This window comes from Mus caroli, chromosome 4, assembly GCF_900094665.2.
Source record: "Mus caroli chromosome 4, CAROLI_EIJ_v1.1, whole genome shotgun sequence".
In the NCBI taxonomy this organism is placed as follows: Eukaryota; Metazoa; Chordata; class Mammalia; order Rodentia; family Muridae; genus Mus; species Mus caroli.
Window position 1 is genome coordinate 51,310,984 of NC_034573.1, and position 20,887 is coordinate 51,331,870.

At 43.4% G+C, this 20,887-nt stretch overlaps 1 protein-coding gene across 4 annotated transcripts in view; it reads left to right on the forward strand.

Annotated features, from left to right (window-relative positions):
- Positions 1-17,621, forward strand: part of LOC110293506 (A-kinase anchor protein 2) — a 107,526-nt gene extending 89,905 nt beyond the window's left edge. For 2 of the 4 annotated variants that reach the window (XM_029475713.1, XM_029475712.1), the window contains exons 3-5: positions 9,339-9,517; positions 12,585-12,623; positions 17,302-17,621. In XM_029475713.1, the coding sequence (XP_029331573.1) occupies positions 9,339-9,517; positions 12,585-12,623; positions 17,302-17,400 (317 nt within the window). In that variant the 3' untranslated portion in view covers positions 17,401-17,621. The remainder of the gene's footprint in view (positions 1-9,338; positions 9,518-12,584; positions 12,624-17,301) is intronic. The other 2 variants (XM_021161353.2, XM_021161351.2) reach the window with 2 other exon arrangements.
- The last annotated feature ends 3,266 nt before the right edge of the window (positions 17,622-20,887 follow it).

Genomic DNA, 20,887 nt, shown 5'->3' on the forward strand with positions numbered 1-20,887 from the left:
TTTTTTTTTTTTTTTCCTTTTGGTTAAATTCTCACTTGATAGTCTAATTAGTTCAGGCTGGCCTTGAACTTGAGGTCTTCCTGCTTCACTAGGAATATAAGAGTTTACCACCACACCCAACTTAAACACTTTTTTTTTCATTGATTTTAATTTTTACTGTTTTAACATATATAAAAAATAAATGTAATAAGCCAAATACATGGACAAAAAAAAATACAAGAATCATATGATCATCTCAATGGAAGGAAAAAGAAAAGAAACGAAACGAAAAAGTCTTTGAAAAGATTATGCATTTTAAAAAAAGATTTATTTATTTTATGTATGTGAGTACACTGTTGCTTTCTTCAGACACACAAGAAGAGGGCATCAGATCCCATTGCAGATGGTTGTGAGCCACATGTGGTTGCTGGGAATTGAACTCAGGACCTCTGGAAGAGCAAGAGCAGTGAGTGCTCTTAACCACTGAGCCATCTTTCCAGCCCCTCAACAAGCATTCTTAATAAAAGCCCTAGAACAAGTAGGACTGTAGGAAACATATTCCAGCATAAAAAAGGTTATGTATGACAAACTCGTGGCCAATATCATCCTAAATGAATAGAACCATTAATAAGCCCCATTAACATCAGGAATATGAGAGGACTGCCCACTGTCCCTACTACTCATCCATAATGTGATTGAAGCATTAGCTGGAGCAATAAGGCAAGAGAAAGGATACAAATGGGAAAATATTAAGTCAAATTATTTTCAGTTGATTATATTATCTTATACCCAATGTTCCCAAAATTCGACTAGAAAAAATTGTAGACATTCTCAATAATTTCAGCAAAGTGTTATGATACATAATTGACTTGCAAAATTTACCAGTCTTAATATATACTAGTATCAAGCATGCTGAGAAAGAGATCATGGGGGCTGGAGAGATGGCTCAGCGGTTAAGAGCACTGACTGCTCTTCCAAAGGTCATGAGTTCAAATCCCAGCAACCATATGGTGACTCACAACCATCTGTAATGAGATCTGGCGCCCTCTTCTGGAGTGTCTGAAGACAGCTACAGTGTATTTAACATATAATAAATAAATAAATCTTAAAAAAAAAAAAAGAAAGAGATCATGGACACGCTCCTCTTCCTAGTTTCTCAAATAAAATATTTAGAATACACATAACAAAAGAGGTAAAAAAAAAAACTCTACAATGAAAACTTTAAATGTGTGAAGAAAGAGATTAAGAAACATACTAGAATTTGAAGACCACCTAAGTGTATAGCTTGGTAGAATTAACATTGTGAAAAATGACTTTCCTACCAAAACAATTTACTGATTCAATGAAGTCACAATCAACATCCTCATCTCATTCTTCACATAAATAGAAAGAAAATCCTCAATTTGATATGGAACCACAAAAGACCCAGAATAGCCAACTGGTCCTAGATAAGAGTTTGTTACTATGCATTCTGCTTGTTTTAAGTGCTAAGTGCATCTGTCTAAGACCCCCAACTTTTATATATTTGTTTCTATTGAGCCAATTTTGTTCGATATTAGAATGGCTACTCCAGCTTGTTTCTTGGGATCATTTGATTGGAAAATTGTTTTTCAATCTTTTTTACTCTGAGGTAGTGTCTGTCTTTGTCTCTGAGGTACATTTCCTGTATGCAGCAAAATGCTGGGTCCTGATTACATATCCAATCTGTTAGTCTATGTCTTTCTACTGGGGAGTTGAGTCCATTGATGTTAAGAGATATTAAAGAAAAGTGATTGTTGCTCCCTGTTATTTTTGTTGTTAGAGGTGGAAGTGTGTTTGTATGGCTGTCTTATTTTGGGTTTGCTGAAAGATTACTTTCTTGCTTTTTCTAGGGTGTATTTCCCTCCTTGTGCTTGAAGCTTCCATCTATATCCTTTGTAGGGCTGGATTTGTAGAAAGATATTGTGTAAATTTAGTTTTGTTATGGAATATCTTGTTTTCTATGGTAATTGAGAGTTTTGCTGGGTAAAGTAGCCTGGGCTGGCATTTGTGTTCTCTTAGGGTCTGTTTGATATCTGCCCAGGATCTTCTAGCTTTCATAATCTCTGGTGAGAAATCTGGTATGATTCTGATAGGTCTGCCTTTATATATTACTTGACCTTTTTCCCTTACTGCTTTTAATATTCTTTCTTTGGTGCATTTGGTATTTTGATCATTATGTGACAGGAGGAATTTCTTTTCTGTTCTAGTCTATTTGGCGTTCTGTGGGCTTCTTGTATGTTCATGGGCATCTCTTTCTTTAGGTTAGGGAAGTTTTCTTCTATAATTTTGTTGAAGATATTTACTGGCCCTTTAAGTTGGGACTCTTCACTCTCTTTTATTCCTATTATCCTTAGGTTTGGTCTTCTCATTGTGTCCTGGATTTCCTGGATGTTTTGGGTTAGGATCTTTTTTTTTTCTTTTCATTTTCTTTGACTGTGTGTCAATGTTTTCTATAGTATCTTCTGCACCTGAGATTCTCTCTTTTATCTCTTGTATTCTGTTGGTGATGCTTGCATCTATGACTCCTGATCTCTTTCCTTGGTTATCTAACTCCAGGGCTGTCTCCCTTTGTGATTTCTTTATTGTTTCTGTTTCCATTTTTAGATCTTGGATGGTTTTGTTCATTTCCTTTGCCTGTTTGATTGTGTTTTCTTGTAATTCTTTAAGGGATTTGTGTGTTTCCTCTTTAAGGGCTCCTAGCTATTTGCCTGTGTTCTCCTGTATTTTTAAAGGGAGTTATTTATGTCTGTCTTAAAGTCCTGTATCATCATCATAAGAAGTGATTTTAGATCCAAATCTTGTTTTTCTGATGTGATGGTGTATCCAGGACTTGCTATGTTAAGAGAATTGGGGTCTGATGATGCCAAGTAACCTTGGTTTCTGTTGCTTATATTCTTACGCTTACCTCCTGCGATCTTGTTCTTGCTAGTGCTACCTGCCCTCACTATATCTGACTGGGGCCTGTCCTTCCTGTGATCCTGGTTGTGTCAGAACTCCTCAGAGTCCAGCGTCTCTGTGATCCTGTGATTCTGGGATCCTGAGATCCTGGGTGTATCAGAGCTCCTGGGAGTAAAGCTGCCTCTGGGACCTTGAGATCCTGGTGTGACCAAGCCCCTGGGCTCCTGGGCTCCTGGGCTCCTGTGTTAGAGCACCTGGGAGTGGAGCTTCCTATGAGTGTTGTGGGACTGGCTGCAGAGTTCGGGCCCAAGGTCTGCTCAGGGCTCCGTGCCACTGGTCAGGCCAACTTAAACACTTTTAAATCAACTTTGGGGAACTGCTTTTTCTCATTTCCCCTTAAATATTCCTCTAAATTCCAGAGGTTAAAACATGATTGATAGTGGCTAAATAATACTCTATCACTAAATGTGACAAGTCTAACTCTTCTCCCATAGGCAGAGAAGGCGGTTTAAATATGAAAAAGAAAGCGAGGAAATTCTGGTATATAGCTTTATATATAGCTTTGTGCCTTTGTTTAGATATTGGCTGAACGTGTGTCATGACTTTTCTTGGGAGCTGGTCAGGCAGTATACATTAGACAATTGATTTCTTGAACCATTTTCCTTGTGATATTAATGGGAATTCCATGAAACAGACTTCTCCTGTTAAATGAATTTGAGGGATCTGCAACCCCACTCATGTATTCGAGGCTCACAACCACACCAACACTGAAACCAGGAGTCTTCTCTTGAGGGTTCTTCCACATACCAGCACACCTCTTAAATTACTGACTTTATTTATTTATTTATTTATTTATTTGCATATATATGTATATACTGTCTTAGGCTACTACTGCTATGAAGAGACACCATCACCAAAACAACTCTTTTTTTTTTTTTAACAAAAGCACTTCAAAAACATTTTATTTTTACCAAAAAACAAACAAAAGAACAGTATTCAAAAACCATGAACAAGTTATAATAAAAAGGAAAAATTTAATTTCAAAAAGTCTCTGTGTGAAAAAGTAAAGATAAAAATTTTAATTAATAATATAGCTAAATTTATTTCTTAAAAATTAAACATAGGGCCAGAAAGATGACTCAGCTGGTAAAATCATCCCACACCCATGCACTCACACTTGCATGCACGCACAAAAGCAAAGGTTTTCTTTCTTTTTTCTTCTTCTTTACATTTTGGTATATCTTATTTGTTAGGGAACATTACAGACATAAAAAGTAATGTTGTGGGCTGGCAAGATGGCTCAGTGGGTAAGAGCACTGACTGCTCTTCTGAAGGTCCTGAGTTCAAATCCCAGCAACCACATCATGGCTCACAACCACCTGTAATGAGATCTGACACCCTCTTCTGGTGTGTCTGAAGGCAGAATTAGTGCACTTATTTATAATAATAAATAAATCTTTCAAAAAAAAAAAAAGAGAGGTAATTTTGCTATAGTGAGCTCCCAGCTCCCAGTTCTTAAGTCCTGGTTCAACAGTTGGTTGAGTTTTGGAATGCTTCATCTATCCCTTTCTTCCCCTCAAAGCAAACCTCCCAAGGAACATTTAAGATGTGTCGCTTTAAAACACGGACATTTTCTCACCTAACCCGATTCCCTACTGTAGCTTCCTGATCATTTCTGAGTGTCACTTAACTACCAGTTTGTGCATATGTGAGTCCTCATGAAGACATGATCAAAACAACTCCTATAAAGAAAACATTTAAAACAGTTTCAGAAGTGTAATCTGTTATCATAATGGCAGGATGCATGCCTGCCTGCAGATAGATGCTAGAGCAGTAGCTAAGAGCTACATCCTGATTCACAGGCAGAGAGGGAGGGAGAGAGAGAGAGAGAGAGAGAGACAGACGACAGACGACAGACGACAGACAGACAGAGACAGACAGAGACAGAGAGACAGAAAGACACAGAGAGAGAGACAGAGAGAGAGAAAGAGAGGGAGGGAGAGAGAGACAGAGAGAGAGACAGAGAGACAGAAAGACACAGAGAGAGAGAAAGAGAGAGGGAGAGAGGAAGGGAGAGAGAGATCTGAGTCAGAGAGACTGAGAGAGAGAGACATTCTGGGCTTGGCATGGGCCTTTGAAACCTCAAAGCCCAGACCCCCCCCCCCCCAGTGATACACTTCCTCCAACAAGGACATACCTCTTAATCTTTCTAATTCCTTCAAATAGTACCACTCCTTGGTGAGTAAGGATCCAAATATGTGAGCTTATGTGAGCAATTCTTGTTCAAACTACCACACATACACATATTTATTGTGTGTGGGTGTATAGGTGGGTGTGAGTGTGCACATGCCTTGATGCACATGTAGTGGTCAGAGAGCAGTTTGCAGGAGTCAGTTATCCCCTTACACTATATAGGTCCCAGACATTGAACTCAGGCCATTGGGTTTGGCAGCAAATACTTTTACGCTCTGAGCCACCTTGCTGGCCCTCACACACCTTTCTAAAAAACCTATTGTTTGACAAGTTTGTTTATGTAATGCTATTGATTTGTTTGTAGCACTGACGATTATTTCATATAGCCAGGGTAATAGAGATCAGCCCAGCCGTGTGGGGCTGCCTGCCCTCAATTACCCCCAAAATATGAGGTTCAAATTTACTCCATTATTTTAGACAGGACTATGTTTATGAAGTAAGTTGATGATGTTTCCTTTCGTCTACTGGGAAATGCAGGCTGATTTTTGTCCTGTTGGTTTCTTTGTGACAGTTGTATAATGTTACACGGTACCTGTTCCATACTCTGTAAATGTCAACCCCAGTCTTCAGCCTAAACCAACAGAGGCCCACCCTGAGCTCTGCCTGGCATGGTCTGCTCTTGTTTCCCAGGGATGCAGGCGTTCTGTGAGATGGCCCTCTCTCCAGTCCAGGGCGCGTCTGGATAGCAAGGATGCTAATCACTGAATAGGGAGGCCATTTTCAGGTACTTGATCGTTCACCCAGTGAAGAGACAAATTCAAGAAGAGCAAGGTTTGATGGGCCAAACAGGGATGAAAGCTAAGGATACGGGAGCCAGGAGATGCACACAACACCCAGGATACTCCACAGTTTGCAGATTCTTCTAATACACGTTCCCTAGGTCATAGAACTTGTAGGGCCCTCGTGAGGCCATAGGTTGATGTGACTCGCTATTCAGACGTATGCACAGACCGTATGCATTTCATTCTTGTAATGACCCCATGGACTGCTGTGTTGGGGAAATACCACATGTTTCCCATAATCCTCTGAGAAGTCTTTGACTCTGAACTCAGGACCCTGAGGAAGGAGTCAGGTGTGGAACAGTTCCCATTCTTTCCAGTGGCTTGTGTGACTCCTAAGATGGGTTATGGAGTTCTAAGACATGACTTGTACCATACTGTAGGAAGGATGCTTGGTGGTCTTAAAGCCCAGCATAGAGAGCTGACCAAGTTAGCATCCTGTGAAAACATCAAGGCTGATGGCCAGAAGTTTGTAGAACAGAACCAGTTTCTCCTTTGTCTCTGAGGCCTGTGACAGTTCTTCCTTGGGGTTGGATATCCAAAGTCTCTTCTGCCACCAATCACCTCTTTGGAGGCTCCTCCTCCAGCCCTGCTAAGACAGCCTTGCTTTCTGCGACCTCTAGTGACCGTCGCTGGCATTACTTTCTGTTCTAGGTTTTCCATAGGTTTTCTTCTGCTAGGCAGGCATTGTCTTTTCTAATGGCCTACTTGCTTCTCTATGGGAACTTTCTCATTCCATCATATTGGAATTGGCCACAATTCCGAACTAACTCTGTCTATTGTTCTCAGATGTGATGCTGGCTGGAATCAGCATTGGGCTTTCATGATCCGAGCCATAATTATCCGCTCTGTCTAGCCATCGTGCATGTAAGAATTAAATGTCATGAGGGTCGTGAAGGACTTGCCATAAGAACAACCTTAGGATCCTTCCAGAGCATTGAGTCCTGCAGTCTGAGTCCCAGAGTTTGTTTGTTTGTATATGTTTGTGTTTATTCACTTGCGTTTGAGACAGAGTCACACTCTGTAATCCAGGCTGGTATGGAATTTATTGTGTAGCACAGGCTGCTTTGAACTCATGATGATGCTCCTGCCTCTGACTTCCAAGTGTTGGGAGGGGGCCTCTTTCCTGGGATTCTCTGGTGGTGGGGGAGTGTTGGTCCCACCTAAAGTGGTTGTACACATTCTACAATAAACATATTGGCTTATTAAGTACACACTGCCTCTTACCTTGTGCCTTATTCTGCTGGGATCCAGGAGTCAGGACAGATGGAAACCCCATGTGACAGGTTCCTCACTGAAATGAGTGAAAAGGATTTATAGACGATTGGAATGATCTGTGTCTTCCTGTGATTTTTACAGTTTACAGATGACAGTCACTTCAGAATCCAGAGATGATAGACAGCATAGTAAGAAAATGGCTCTCATAGACCTTAAAATAAAGTCTTACCTGGCAAAGACATCAGTGTGAAAACCAGAAGCTACGCGTAGACAGTTTACTCTGCTCCCTAGATATTTACTGTTGGAAGGAGGGTTGGTGGGAGATGGTCTGGACATTTGAGAGGGCGGCCAGCAACAGTCATCAACCTGGCAGTGTGTTGAACAATGGTTCTGGCTTTCCAGCCTTGCACGGATCGTATGTAGAATGCCCAAGGGATTACACAGTCTCATCCCTCGGTTGTATTATTTCTTCAGATTCCAGTCAAATAGCAGCTACAATCATTGGATGCTTTCTGTTCTGGATATTAACCTTTACCAATGTTAACTTAGTCTTTATAGCAACTATGTAACATTAACAGTAAGGAACTGGCCCAGAGCTATTTGACTGATGGCTGGTAAGTAATGGGTTCGAACTCCAGCATCCTGGCTCTAGACTCGAGATCTAGAGCATGCATGCTTACCACTCTAATGTACTGTTTCTCAAAGTTTCATTTAAAAGACCACTGTGAGTCTGGGGTTGTGGCCCAGTTGGTAGAGGCTTGCCTGGCATACATGAGTCCCGGAGTTTGGTCCCCAGTACAACCTAAAGTTAGATATAGTGGCATATGCCTATATTTCCAGCGTTCGAGAAGAGTATAAGCTCAAGATTATCCTTAGCCACATACTGAGTTCAAGGCCAGCATCAAACTTCCCACCTGCTCTTCAACTCTGCTCTCTCTCTGTGTAGATCTGGCTGTCCTGGAACTCACAGAAATCTGTCTACCTCTGTCTCTGCCTCCCAAGTGCTGGGATTAAAGATGTATAAGAAAACCATTCACTATTGCTCCATCTCATCGATGTAGTTGAGTCTCTGTAGCACTAAAATCCACCCACGCATGCCTTGATGATCCCGAAGTGAAGGCTGGGGATTTACCACCTGTGAGAAGTGGGTCTCTAGGAGCTGAGGGGCTCAGTTGGTAGAGTGCTTGCTTGGATTCAGTCACCAGCAAGGCATAAGGCAGGTGCCGTGGCTGAGCTTGTAACCCTAGCGCCTGGGAGGAAGAAGCAGAAGTGAGTTTTGAAGTCAGTGAGTTCAAGGCCATCCTTCACAACGTGAGATACTGTCTTAAGAAACATGAATCTCCAAGGTCTCTTGGCAGCCTACTGTTGTGATCTGTGAATGAACACGTACGTGTCCCTGGATATTTGGAACCAGTGTCTGTCTGCCTGGCATATGTTCGAAGGATGCTGAGTATGCCTAGAGGCCCCACCCCATTGCTCAAATCTCCCCGCCTGGCAACTCTTGAGGGGCGATCTCAAGAGCTCAATCTTACCTTTCCACCTCTATTGTCACTCATTCCAGAAAGTCTAGGGCCTTAGCAGAAGGTCTTTGGGACCTTAGCAGGTAAGATAAATGAAAGAAGCTGGCCAATTAAGACTGGTGTCTCCTGGGAAGCTGGAGTCTTATTCTCATTCAAAGACTTCTCTATACCAGGGCAGGTCAACTAATAATTGATTACCCCTGATGCAGGGAGCAAAGGATGCTGGGAGTGCCGGGGACCGACTTTGGCTCAGGTGGCCTTTGTAGATTCTCAGCTTCCTTACCTGTGAGAAGTTGGTCTCTATAGTGTTGCAACCTCTGACAGCCTTATGATACGATCTGAGAGAATTCGTCTCCACAATCTTGGAGCTAATGTCTATCTGTCTGTCTTTCTGCCTGCCTGCCTGCCTGCCTGATGTGTTGCAAAGTGCCTGCCAGTCCCATTTGAGTGAACTTTAGCTCTGGTGTCACTGTGGTGTGTGTTGAACAGGTTTGCACTTCATTCTCTTAATGAAACCCTTTGACTTAACCATGACTTCGCTCTGCTCTTGAGTTTGCAAGTGTGTGCGCGTGCCCGCCTGCGAGACAGTTTTTTTTTTTTTCTTCCTTCTACAAGCAGTGCCTGCTGAGCAGATGAGCTTAGAAAGGGTGTTTTCTTCGTGTTGTTTCAGGGAAAATAGAGAAAGTCAAACCTCCTCCATCCCCCACAACTGAAGGTCCCAGCTTACAGCCTGACTTAGCCCCTGAAGAGGCTGCCGGAACCCAGCGGCCCAAGAACCTGATGCAGACCCTCATGGAAGACTATGAGACCCACAAATCTAAAAGGCGCGAGAGAATGGATGATAGTAGTGTAAGTTTTTCCTCCTTTCCTTTCTCTTTTCTGAAGGTGACCTTCAGTGTGGCATGCCTGTGTCCTGGATGTGTGTGCAATTTATCTGCTTCTCTTGCTTGCTTCATGACTCTGAAACCTATTTTCAAATGAGTGGTTTAATGTGCCTCAGGGACTAAGTATCAAGAGCTGGTTGTTTGGTGGCTAAGTCAAGCTTGAGGTGGTGGGCAAGGCTGGTCCATGAGATGGTGGGGTGGAGGAAGATGATGTGCCTGGGCAATACATCGAAGAAGGATGCACTCTCTGGATGTGCCCTCGGGCTTCAAAAGCTGCATTGTGATCTATCCTTGTATATGTTGCACACTGCTCAAGAGACTAAGTCTGTTTGGGGTTCTTTGGGTGTGTAGTTGGACAGGAAAGAGACATTTTAAATGACCGCTAAAAACCACACAACTATCCCTCTCCCTTCAACCTTCCCAACTCTGTACATGGTGGTTGTGTGCCCTATGAAAGGAAGTCATCTGCTCTGTGGTTTCCTTGTCCAGTAAGAGATTTAAGAGGTGTTCTGAAGGGTTCCCCACAAGCCTGGAAGGGGCAGCCCCAGGTTATGTACAAACACCCTAGAGACTCAGTCATATCTTTCACCAAAGTACTCCTCCCACCCCTGGGACCCCCGCTCCCCCCAACCCCATTATACTGAGGTCATAAGTAGCTTGAATTGATAAACTACCTAGTGTCTACCTGTTGACCTGTATGTTTATGAACAACATCCCCTTTCACTCTTCCAAGTTTGGATGAGCTATGCAGTTACTCTCAACTTTAATGCTCTGAGGTTCACAGTAGGAAGTCCCTGCCAACTCAATGACTTTCATGTCCTGGCTGGATAATCCCAAGTTAGAGAGTTTCCTGGATGAATGCCAGATGCTGAAGGCCCCTTTTCAGCTAGAGGGATAAAGAAGACACACACACACACACACACACACACCTCTTCTTAATCACGAAGGAATATCTCTGCTGTGCAGCCAAGAGGCTTCTCTGTGGATGGAGCCCTGGCTTAGGTAGCAGCTGCAGACAGTTCTACTGCATTTCACTGGGCAGGTACCAGCAGCTGCTTACTGTCTACTAAACCATGTTAGCAGCCCCTTTGGGTGTAGAGTCCTTCTTTAGGTGTTTTTAGTTGCCGTCTGAAGTGCAGTCTTAGAAGCATAGGGTTGCTTCCCTCCACCTGATTCAACAGTGTACAGCAGCAGCTTTGCTGACCATGAGCTGAAGAGCCCTGGGCCATTCAGTCATGACCCACGTAAATGCTTTCTCAGTGCATTCTGTGTTGATTGTGTGTGCTTTTTTGCACTGGAGTGCTGATGTTAAGTGGAGGAAAGTGATCTCCAAGCCTGGTGCACAGGCCTGTAACCCCAGACATTGGAAATGTGAAATAGGAAGATAACATGGTCAGGGTCTACCTGGGACATAGTGGAAAGAGGTACTTATGTCACAGGCAGAACACTAGACCCCACCCCACCCCACCCCTTTCTGGTAGACTCTGACACTCAGGAACCCACATCAGGTGCCAATGGGGCCCAGTTTTCTCCAACTGCTAATGGCTTCCTGTCTCTATCTCACCCAAGTAAAGGAACATGTTGGCTAAGGCAGAAACCTACGAGTGAATCAATTTATTTTTATTTGAGGGCTGGGTGTTTTGAGCTTTTTTCCTCGAATCACCCTAGAACAAAATCTGTCAATTGTTGAAGAGTTTTAGGGATAGGACAAACTCTAACCCCCATATCCCTACTTGTGCCTTTTAATGAAGACTCAAATCTCAAAAACCCATACTCAAATTACTTCTTGAAAAATTATATGGGTGTCAGCCTGAATTGATTTCCAAGCCACCTGCCAGCCTGTCTCTCAGCCCTTTCAGTGTAGGGCACCTTTCTACGCCTCTGTGTAGAGAAGAGCAAGCTTCATTTCCCCAAGTTGGTCCCTAGCCCTTCTCCATTTTCCCTGTTTCTGGAAAGGATGGGTGGCTTGGTGGTGGTTATGGAGTTGGCCTTCTTGTCCCTAAAAGCTAACGGTGATTGTCTTCAGGGCCATTCAATTCTGTCCTCCTGAGCCATTCATACACATTGTTTTTAGGGTGACACATGGCCTCTTGGATTTCTGCCTTCTTAAGAGCCTCCTGTGGTTCATGCTGTCACCTTCATTTGTCAAATGACTCAGTGACAAAAGAACAGAACAAAAACTCACTTTTCAAAAGGTTCCCCTGCCTCCCTGCTTAGAACTTGGGCAAACTGCTCCCTGCCCTCTCTACCGATCTTCACCCACCTGGACCAGCTACCTTGTCCTGTGTTATCTCCGGTGAGTGTCTCTAGGAACTAACAGAACACCCCATTTCCTAGCCCACACTAGTCCTAAATAGTAATCCCGAAAGATTATCCAAGAACCGTCCCAAGCTTGGAATCTCATCTAGACCCACAGGTTCCAATGAGGGAGGCTGGCCTCCTTTACTGACAGTGCCATCCTTAGGTCTGTTTTAGAGAAATTGCCCCGCAAACCTGACCCTTCCTCCCTTCCTCCTTCTCCATTCCCTTCTTCCCTTTCCCTTCATATCCCCCCTCTTCATTCTACTCTTGGGGTCTTACTGTAATGATGCAATGGGGTACAGGACTGTTTATGGTTCAGAGAAGCCCTCAGGAAAAGAAAAGGACATTTGGTTATAGAATCCATCAAATCCGGAATGGCCATCTAGGTCCTCGCTGGTGGGCAGCTGGTTAGACAATGGGGGAGACGAAATCCTGTTAATTCAACAGAAAAATGAAAACAAGACCTTGAATTAACAAACCTCGGCTTATCTGATATTTGTATTAATGAGTATTAGAGTATCTACTTGCCTCAAGAGATACAGATGTTTAAATAAACAAATATCAGATGAAGCAATACTTGAGAGGTTGTATAATGATCCTCCCCCTCCTCCCAAGCCTCTTGCCTCTCTACTCACTTCTGGCATGGTGCCAGAGCCCAGCCGCTGGGGGCGGGGGAGTCTGTGAATGTGCCTCTGCCATGTACTAACCTTGGTCTTTTCCCTCTCTGCCAGTACACCTCTAAGTTACTGTCTTGCAAGGTGACTTCCGAGGTACTTTTCAAACTTGTCTGTCTGCGTCCTGATGCATGCCTGATCTTGGTGCACGTGGTTGTGGTTTGCTGTCTTATGCTGTGTTCAATAAGAATGTCAAGAAAAAGCCTCCTCTCCATGTGTGTTTTCTGCCTGACCTTTCTGAATTGGGGAGCTGACTTAAATATTGGTGTCCAGATGATAGTGAACACCGCTGTGCTGTGCTGTGCTGGGACATGGGGTTGGAGAAGACCTTGGTCACCCAAGGGTCTGGAAGATGTTGAACTTGAGGGCAACTGTTGGCAGACTGTGTGGATTCTTGTAGTTTCTTCAGGCACAAGTAGCAAATGAATTCTAGTCTGGTTAGCAAGCAGTGCCACCCCTACAGGCCAATCTTGTGATTTTTGACTAGTCCTTTATTAACCTTAACACAATTCCCAGAGAGCTCTGCTCTATGGACTGAGGACAACTTATTTCAAAGGCAAACCATCCCAGTACCTCTGCCTTCCTGCCTCCCTCCAGTCTTAGGACCTGTATTTCTGTTCTGGAAGCTCAGCTAAGCAGTGGTCTTTCCCCAAACCTCCTCTTTCCCCATACAAGTTCCATTAACAGAGATTTCACAAATATAGGTGCTCTAAGAATGCAATACTTGTGTGGCTGGAGAGATGGCTCCGTAGTTAAAAATTCTTCATGTTCCTGCCAAGGACTAGGGGAGTTTGATTCCTAGCACCAACAACATCTGGTGTGTCACAATCACCTGTAACGTTAGCTCCAAAGGTTCTGATGCCCTCTTCTGGCCTCTGTAGGCACCTGATAAATAGGTACTCTCACACACACCCACACACATGGATTGGATCCAGGACATATACATATATATTTGAAAAAAAAATTTTTTTTAATGTAAAGCCAGGCATGGTGTCACATGATTTTAATCCCAGGCAGGAGATTAAAAGACACAGGCAGGAGGATCCCTGTGAGTTCAAGGTCAGCCTGGTCTACATAGTGAGTTCTTAGACAACCATAGCTGCACAGAGAAACCTCATCTTTCCCCACCACCAAATTAAACATGTAAAGTGTTGTATGTCTACACACATAAATGCATGCACACATACATAAATACACACATACATGTATATACATATACATATACACATACACATGTGTGCCTAGGACTGAATCCAGGGAAATGTCGGGCAAGCACTCTCTAGATAGTTTTAGTTCTATTTTTATTCCTTTTCTTAAAAAAAGTTTTTTTTTTTTTTTTCTGGGGTTGGGGATTTAGCTCAGTGGTAGAGCACTTGCTTAGCAAGCGTAAGGCCCTGGGTTCGGTCCTCAGCTCTAGGAAAAAAAAAAGTTTTTTTTCTTTTTTTCAACATTGTTTTTTTTTTCTGTAAGAAAGCACAACACTTTATATTTTCATTTCTACTGTACTGAATTTGTATTTCAGAAGAACTGTTTCAAGTGTACAGAATTGTACAGAAAACCATTCATCTACACAGTTCATAGTTTATGGAGAATCAGCCCTGCTTCAGGCACTATAGAAGAGTTGAGAAGGCAGCAGGCACACACGCTCCTGAAGGCACGGAGCCCAGCCTGCAGGTTCCCCTGCCTTAGGATGGCAGCATCTGCCTCTCTCACTGCCCCGTTCCTGTAATTCCATAGCATTTCTGTTTCTCAGAGAATTGAATGTGGCAGATCCAATTCAAGCCCTAATGTCACTTCTCCCAGTTCCCACTCCTCTGTGTGTCACTCTTTATCTCCTCTGATGGGGGTCTCAATTAATGCAGTGGTGTTTGTGTTTGTGCATGTTTTTATATGACATACATATTACATATGTATAGTACTCCATGTATATATATATATATATATATATATATATATATATATATATGTGGAAAAACTTTGGGTTTTTTGCATGTTTTAAAATTTTTATAAACTGTAAGTCACATGGTAGTATCCTCTTTATGTATTGCTTATATTTATTTATTTTAAATTTTATTTTATTTTATTTTTTATTTTATGTGTGTGATATTTGGGCTGCTTGTATGTACATGCACCATGTACATGCAGTGCCCTTGGAGGCCAGAAGAAGGCGTTGGCCTAGAACTGGAGTTACAAGTGCCTGTAAGCTGCCATGTGGGTACTGGGAATTGAACCTGGGTCCTCTGCAAAGCAGCCAGTTCTCTGAACAACTGAGCCACCTCTCCAGCTCCTGTTTTAATGTTTGTCGATGCGTTCTTATAGTGTATTTGTTAGAATTGCTAAGCAGCATTCAGTTGAATGAATAAAATTGTTCTTTGGTCACTTTCCTGTATTGGAGATGGAGAGCGAGTTGTTTCTGGTGGACGTTTCTTTTGGGGTTTGCTTGTCCCTTTGCTTTATGGTGCTGGAGATTGAACTCAGGTCCTCTTGCACACTAGGCAAGCACCAATGAGCATTGCCACACATTTCCCCAGGTATCCATGAAGCAGTTCCTGTGCCTACAACTGGGCATACTTAATTTATTTCCCAGCTCTTGCAAATTGTTCTCCACATGGGTTGTGCCAACCTCCAGCATTATATGTATTTTGAACATGGTTCATTATCAGTAAAATAACTATATTTTATAGCTGTAGTTTTAATCTATTGATTGCTGATGTCTATAGGAGTTAAAGTGAATATTAAGAATACCATGGTGTGGACCGTCCTCATTGCTTGACTCTGGCCTCATTTAGGAAGTAGCTCCTGGAGAGTCAGGCCCCTCTCCCATATCCTCACTGAGGCTTCGAACAGAGAAACTCTGGTCAAGATGTGCAAGGAAGATAGCGTTGGACCCAGTCAATCTCTAGTGAAGCAGAAGCAGGAGGATCACATGCCAGCATGAATATTAATGGAGTCAGTCAGAGTTTAACCCATTTGCCCTTTTTTTTTTTTTAAGATTTATTTATATGAGTACACTGTAGCTGTCTTCAGACACACCAGAAGAGGGCATCAGATCCCATTACAGATGGTTGTGAGCCACCATGTGGTTACTGGGAATTGAACTGAGGACCTTTGGAAGAGCAGTCAGTGCTCTTAACCATCTCTGAGCTGAGCCATCTTTCCAGCCCGCTTCACACCCCTTATTTGACTACTACCACTTACAATTTGAGCAGCTAGCTAGAGGTCTCCAAGCATTGGAAAGACAGTGCTTTTTAGAGATTGTTTGAATAGAATTGATAGTTCTTCTTCCATCAGACCTCAGACTGAATTAATTGGAGGACTATTCATCTTGGGGAAAGACCACTGCTTAGCTGAGCTTCCAGAACAGAAATACAGGTCCTAAGACTGGAGGGAGGCAGGAAGGCAGAGGTACTGGGATGGTTTGCCTTTGAAATAAGTTGTCCTCAGTCCATAGAGCAGAGCTCTCTGGGAATTGTGTTAAGGTTAATAAAGGACTAGTCATCTTCCTGCCTTTCTGGAGTTGCCAATGTCACCGCCCCTTGCCTAAATAATCATTTTTAAAAGAAGCAGAGTGTTCAGTTGTGTCTCAGAAATAAAACCAACCAGGACTTTTCTTTGAAGTCAGAGACTCTGCATCCTAAGTGAATACCAGGGTGCCTGGAGTGCATGAGCTTGCACTTGTTGCAGTGGCCCGACCTGGAGCTGTTTCCTGGATCTGGCCTCTTCCATGCCTTTCATCTGGATCCATCCTAGCCAAATGAAAACTGGAGCAGGTGGCCTGACATCTTCTCTCAGGAGCCCACAGATGATTCTAATAGACAGGAGGGAGGGAGCGAGCCTCCTTGGCCTCAACACTGTCACTTTTAATTTCTTTTATTAGTAGTGTCCATGACCTCGATGATGCTCACACCAGAATGACAATGACATTTTACTGCCCTTAAAGCTTCCCTCTCCCCTCACTTCATGGCCATTTGTGTTTAGCTCTGCCATAGTAGATTCTTGTGGTATAAATATTTTCTTAGTGTCTTGTGGGTTGGCAGATCTGCTGCATCATCAGGTCCACACTGGCCCATTGTTAGACACACCTTCCCCATCTTTAGTTACAGGGAAGCCAAGAGGGTCTGTAGTTGCGCTGTTCAAAATGGTGGTTGCTAGCCTGGCGTGGGGGTGGGGTGGGGTGGGGTGGGGGAGCTATTTAAATTTAAATTTAAATTCACTAAAATGTTTCATCTCTCAGCTGTCTGACTGTACTTGAAAGGCCTACTGGCCACATGTGGATAGCAGCTGCCGCTGCGGATGGCACAGACGAACAGTTTCAATAAAGCATAAAGGTCTATGCACAGCAGGACCAGGCGGCTTGTACAGAGAGAGTTACTTTAGACTGTTCAGCTCCGGGATACAGGGAGAACTCAGCAGTAGAGTGTTTGTCCAGCATGCTCAATGCTCCGGGCTCAACCTCCAGCACAGCAAAGCCAAAACCAAAGAAACCTGGGGCAGAGTCAAGTCTAGTTTAAAGAAACCCGTGAATCTGTGAGAAAAGGACATTGGAAATCGTGAACCAGGTAGTACGTGGATTTTGGCTTTGAAATGAAGTCACCTCCCCCGTCCGTCCCCTTGTCCAGTCTCTGCTGCTCGTCACCTACCCCAGCAGTACCAGATCTGATGTCGCCTTCTGTCATGGGAACATGATGTCGAATGAGCAAATGGAATGGAGGGAAGAAAAGGAAGATGTTGGTTTATGCGAACTCTGTGCTAATTTTTCCCCATCTCTTTTCAGGTCCTGGAGGCCACACGGGTTAATCGGAGGAAGAGTGCTCTGGCCTTGCGCTGGGAGGCAGGGATTTATGCTAACCAGGAAGAGGAGGACAACGAATAAACTGTCTTCAGCCCAGGAAACTCCTCTGCTGAAGGAGTTTCTACAGAGAAACCAGGAAATTATTGAATCAGCAGCATTTTAATAGACTACTTATTAAAGTGCATACAAACTCAACAACCCTCATGTAGACCAGAAGCTGCAATACACAATGATAAAAAAAAAAAAAAACAAAAAACAAAAAAGCAAAGTGAAGCAAACAGGAAGTTCACCCATCAAACTGAGACCAGGGGCAGAAGAGAAAGGATATCTTTGTGACTCAAAGAAGCCCCTGGCTTTGGACTATTCCACAACTGATCCAAAGGGACACAGATGTGACAAACGAGTCAATATAGTTGCTGCAGGCAGAACTGAAGCCAGCCTTGGATGGGTGTTGCAGAGGAGCAGGCAGTGACGAGCAGGCAGTGACATGGCCATTCCAAGGCAACCCGCAGGGTCCAGCCTGGTGCACCCGCTGCGCTCTGACTATCCTCCACATCAGCTTCCCATCTGGGTCTCGCCTGAGGCATCAGAAGTGTTGGGTTGACTCCATTTTCTCCAGCAGCCATAAAAACGAATGGTGTTTCTTTCCATAGTTGCCCCAAAAGAGGGGCAGTGGGGATTCAATCTCTCTTACATGTAGTCATTTGAAGTTGGGAACACCTAATGGTCACAATATATAAAGTCCGTATTTTTAAGGCAATATCTCTTCATGTTGCAGATGCAATCAATTCTACAGCAGGAGGTTGAGAACAGTAAGGGATTGTGGGGGGTGGGGGGGAGAGCCAAACCAAAAGGGTTATTAGCTTTAGGACTTTGTCTGCTTTTATTGCTGACTCATCAGCTTAGGGGAACACACTTTCACGATTACGTTTCTTCATATGAAAAGTATATTTAGTGAGCAATGACTATTTTTATGATGGGACGGGGGAACAGGAACACAGATGAAACCTGTACACATTTGAACAGCTTGGTTCAAGATGGTAGGGGTATTTTTAGAATGGCAATAATTGAAAATAAAAGGGGGAGCAGACTCAGCCTTAGAAAGGTAGATGGTCAGAAATAAGGTGTTTATAACTATTTTCTATTTTAAAGTGAGCCTTAGAGGTGGTTGTGGCGTAGGATGAGTTGTTTTGGATCTGAGAAAGGAAACCTTAAACACATGGGGATAGAAAGAGAAAGGGGTGAGAGGAACAAAGAAGGAAGGAAGGAAGGAGGGAAGGAAGGAAGGAGGGAAGGAAGGAAGGAGGGAAGGAAGGAAGGAAGGAGGGAGATTATTTTTGCTTGAACAACCAGTGTTTTTCAGGATGACAAAGAGAAAAATATAGAAATTTAAGTGCAAACGTGGAATCAGCTACAAATCCTAAAGATGGTGTGTATGCCTTTGTGTGCTTGTATAAAGCATGTGTGTTCGTGAATAAAGGTATGCCAGTGGTGTGTGTGTGTGTGTGTGTGTCTCGTGACACATGGGTGTACAGTATTTCCTCCGTAGCTGCCTGTCGGCTTCAGGAGGGAATGACAATTTTCTTTTTTATGAGAAGGGAGATAATGGCACAGGGCAGATGCAGTATTTCTACTATGGAGCTGACCTAACACGGTATTTGCATGAGCTGCAGTTGTGAGGTTTTGAGCAGTTTTGTATTGGTAATTTGACATTTAGAACACACTTTATTTATTCTTGTGCTTTGTGTCCCTGCCTCGGGTTTCACAGAGGGTACCAGCTCCACTCTTCCTGTCATCTCAGGCAATCTGATAGGGATGCTCACTAGTTAGGTGCCCCGAGTTTCTGGATGAGAAAATGTTTCGTTTCTGGTGGGGAAGGGGAGGTGGGAGGCGGGAGGAGGGGGAGAAGGCATGGAAGGGGAAGGAGGAGGAAGAAAGAAGAACTAACCAGCCTTCATTATTTTTCCTTTATTTTAAAGCTATTTCTTACAAGCAATAATTAAATCAGACCTTGCTAAAGTTCATTTTTGTTTTTATGTTATTATGTCATAAGTTCTAATATGTTATTCTAATAAGTAGTGACTCCACAATATTTATATGTACACTCCACACGTTATCTTTGCTTTTTTGTTTTTTGTTTTTTTTTGTTTTTTTTATTAAACTAGTGTTGACTTCGGGGAAAAGCTTATTCACTGATAAGTACTGGACACAAAATAAAAAGATGGAGTTGTCTTATGGTTAATAAGGATGCAAAACTCCAAGGCAGAGACGGCAGTTGCTAGCCAAAATCGTACGTTGGAAGTGTGCACCGTCTGAGATGGTTCATTCCTTTAAACATAATGTTATTAAAAATGCTAGCCACTGAGGACAGAAAGCAAAGGCTGCAGGGAATGGAGAGCAAGCTAGTACTAGGAGTGGTACAAGAAAGCAAACAAGCTATTCCCTGTCTTCTGGTGTCTGCTAGAGACCATGGAAGCATCATGACTTCCTTAAATTTCTTGTCCTGTTTAGAAGGGAAATGTGGACCTTCGTGGAGGCCACACTGAGGAAAGCATTGGCAGCCGGTGCCCACACTCCGTGGAGTTCCTTCTGTGGCAGATGAAGAGGTCTTTTGGTGGCAGTAGATTGAAGGGAAGTTCTGACGTTTGAGGGAATAGACTCCATTAGTAGGTGAGACACCCTGTCTCTTCCCACTCACAGGGCTTTTATCACACTGGCTTCTCCATTTCCCAGTTTTGCTCTTTTCTCTGAACTGCCCTCCAAAGATGGCCATCTGTTTCCTAGCTTTCCTCCCTGACAGTTCTAGTGTATTCTATTAAGATGGAAATCACAGCTCCGTCAGAGAGCCAGCTTTTCTCTGTGTTCTTTGAGGGTATTTTTAAATTTTTTTTTGGGGGGGCGGGTGTTTGTTTTTTCTCATTCAGGAAACATTTGAGCCATTGCTTTGGACATATCACTGTGCTAGGCTCTAGGATCCCACGTGGGCCCCAGTCACTTTCCCAGTATGGAGCAGATCCTTGGAGGAAAGTCTTCCCTGCCCCTTAAGCCTGAGATGAAGAGGCTCGACATTAGTTCAGCCTCGGATGCTCGGCTCTACCCTGCATCAGCACATACGCTGCTTAGTCTCAGCTGTAAGAAATGTTTAGCTTCTGTAGATGTTAAAAACCTTCCTGAAGGAACTCCACACTGCAGTGTTTATACTCCAGAGCACTTTCCTCCAGAGCCTGTGACTTGACAGCCTGGCCTTTCTCCTCTAGAGATGAGGGAGGCAGGGTCTGTCAGTGGCAGAGGCTGGGCGGCACTGGGACTACATGGTGCATGTCCCTTCCTCTTACCCATGCATGCTGCCCACCCTAGGCAATGGCATAGAAGCAGTATATAGATCAGTATCCACTCACACACACTTGTACACATACACACTCGGCGTGCTTGCACACACACACACACACACACACATGAACAAGGAACACCAAAACAGTGTTGATTGTTGTGTTTAAAGACATGCTTTTTTCTTTTCACCTGAAGAATGGACTTAAACTATGTATTTAAAAAAAAAATAGCCTAAGTG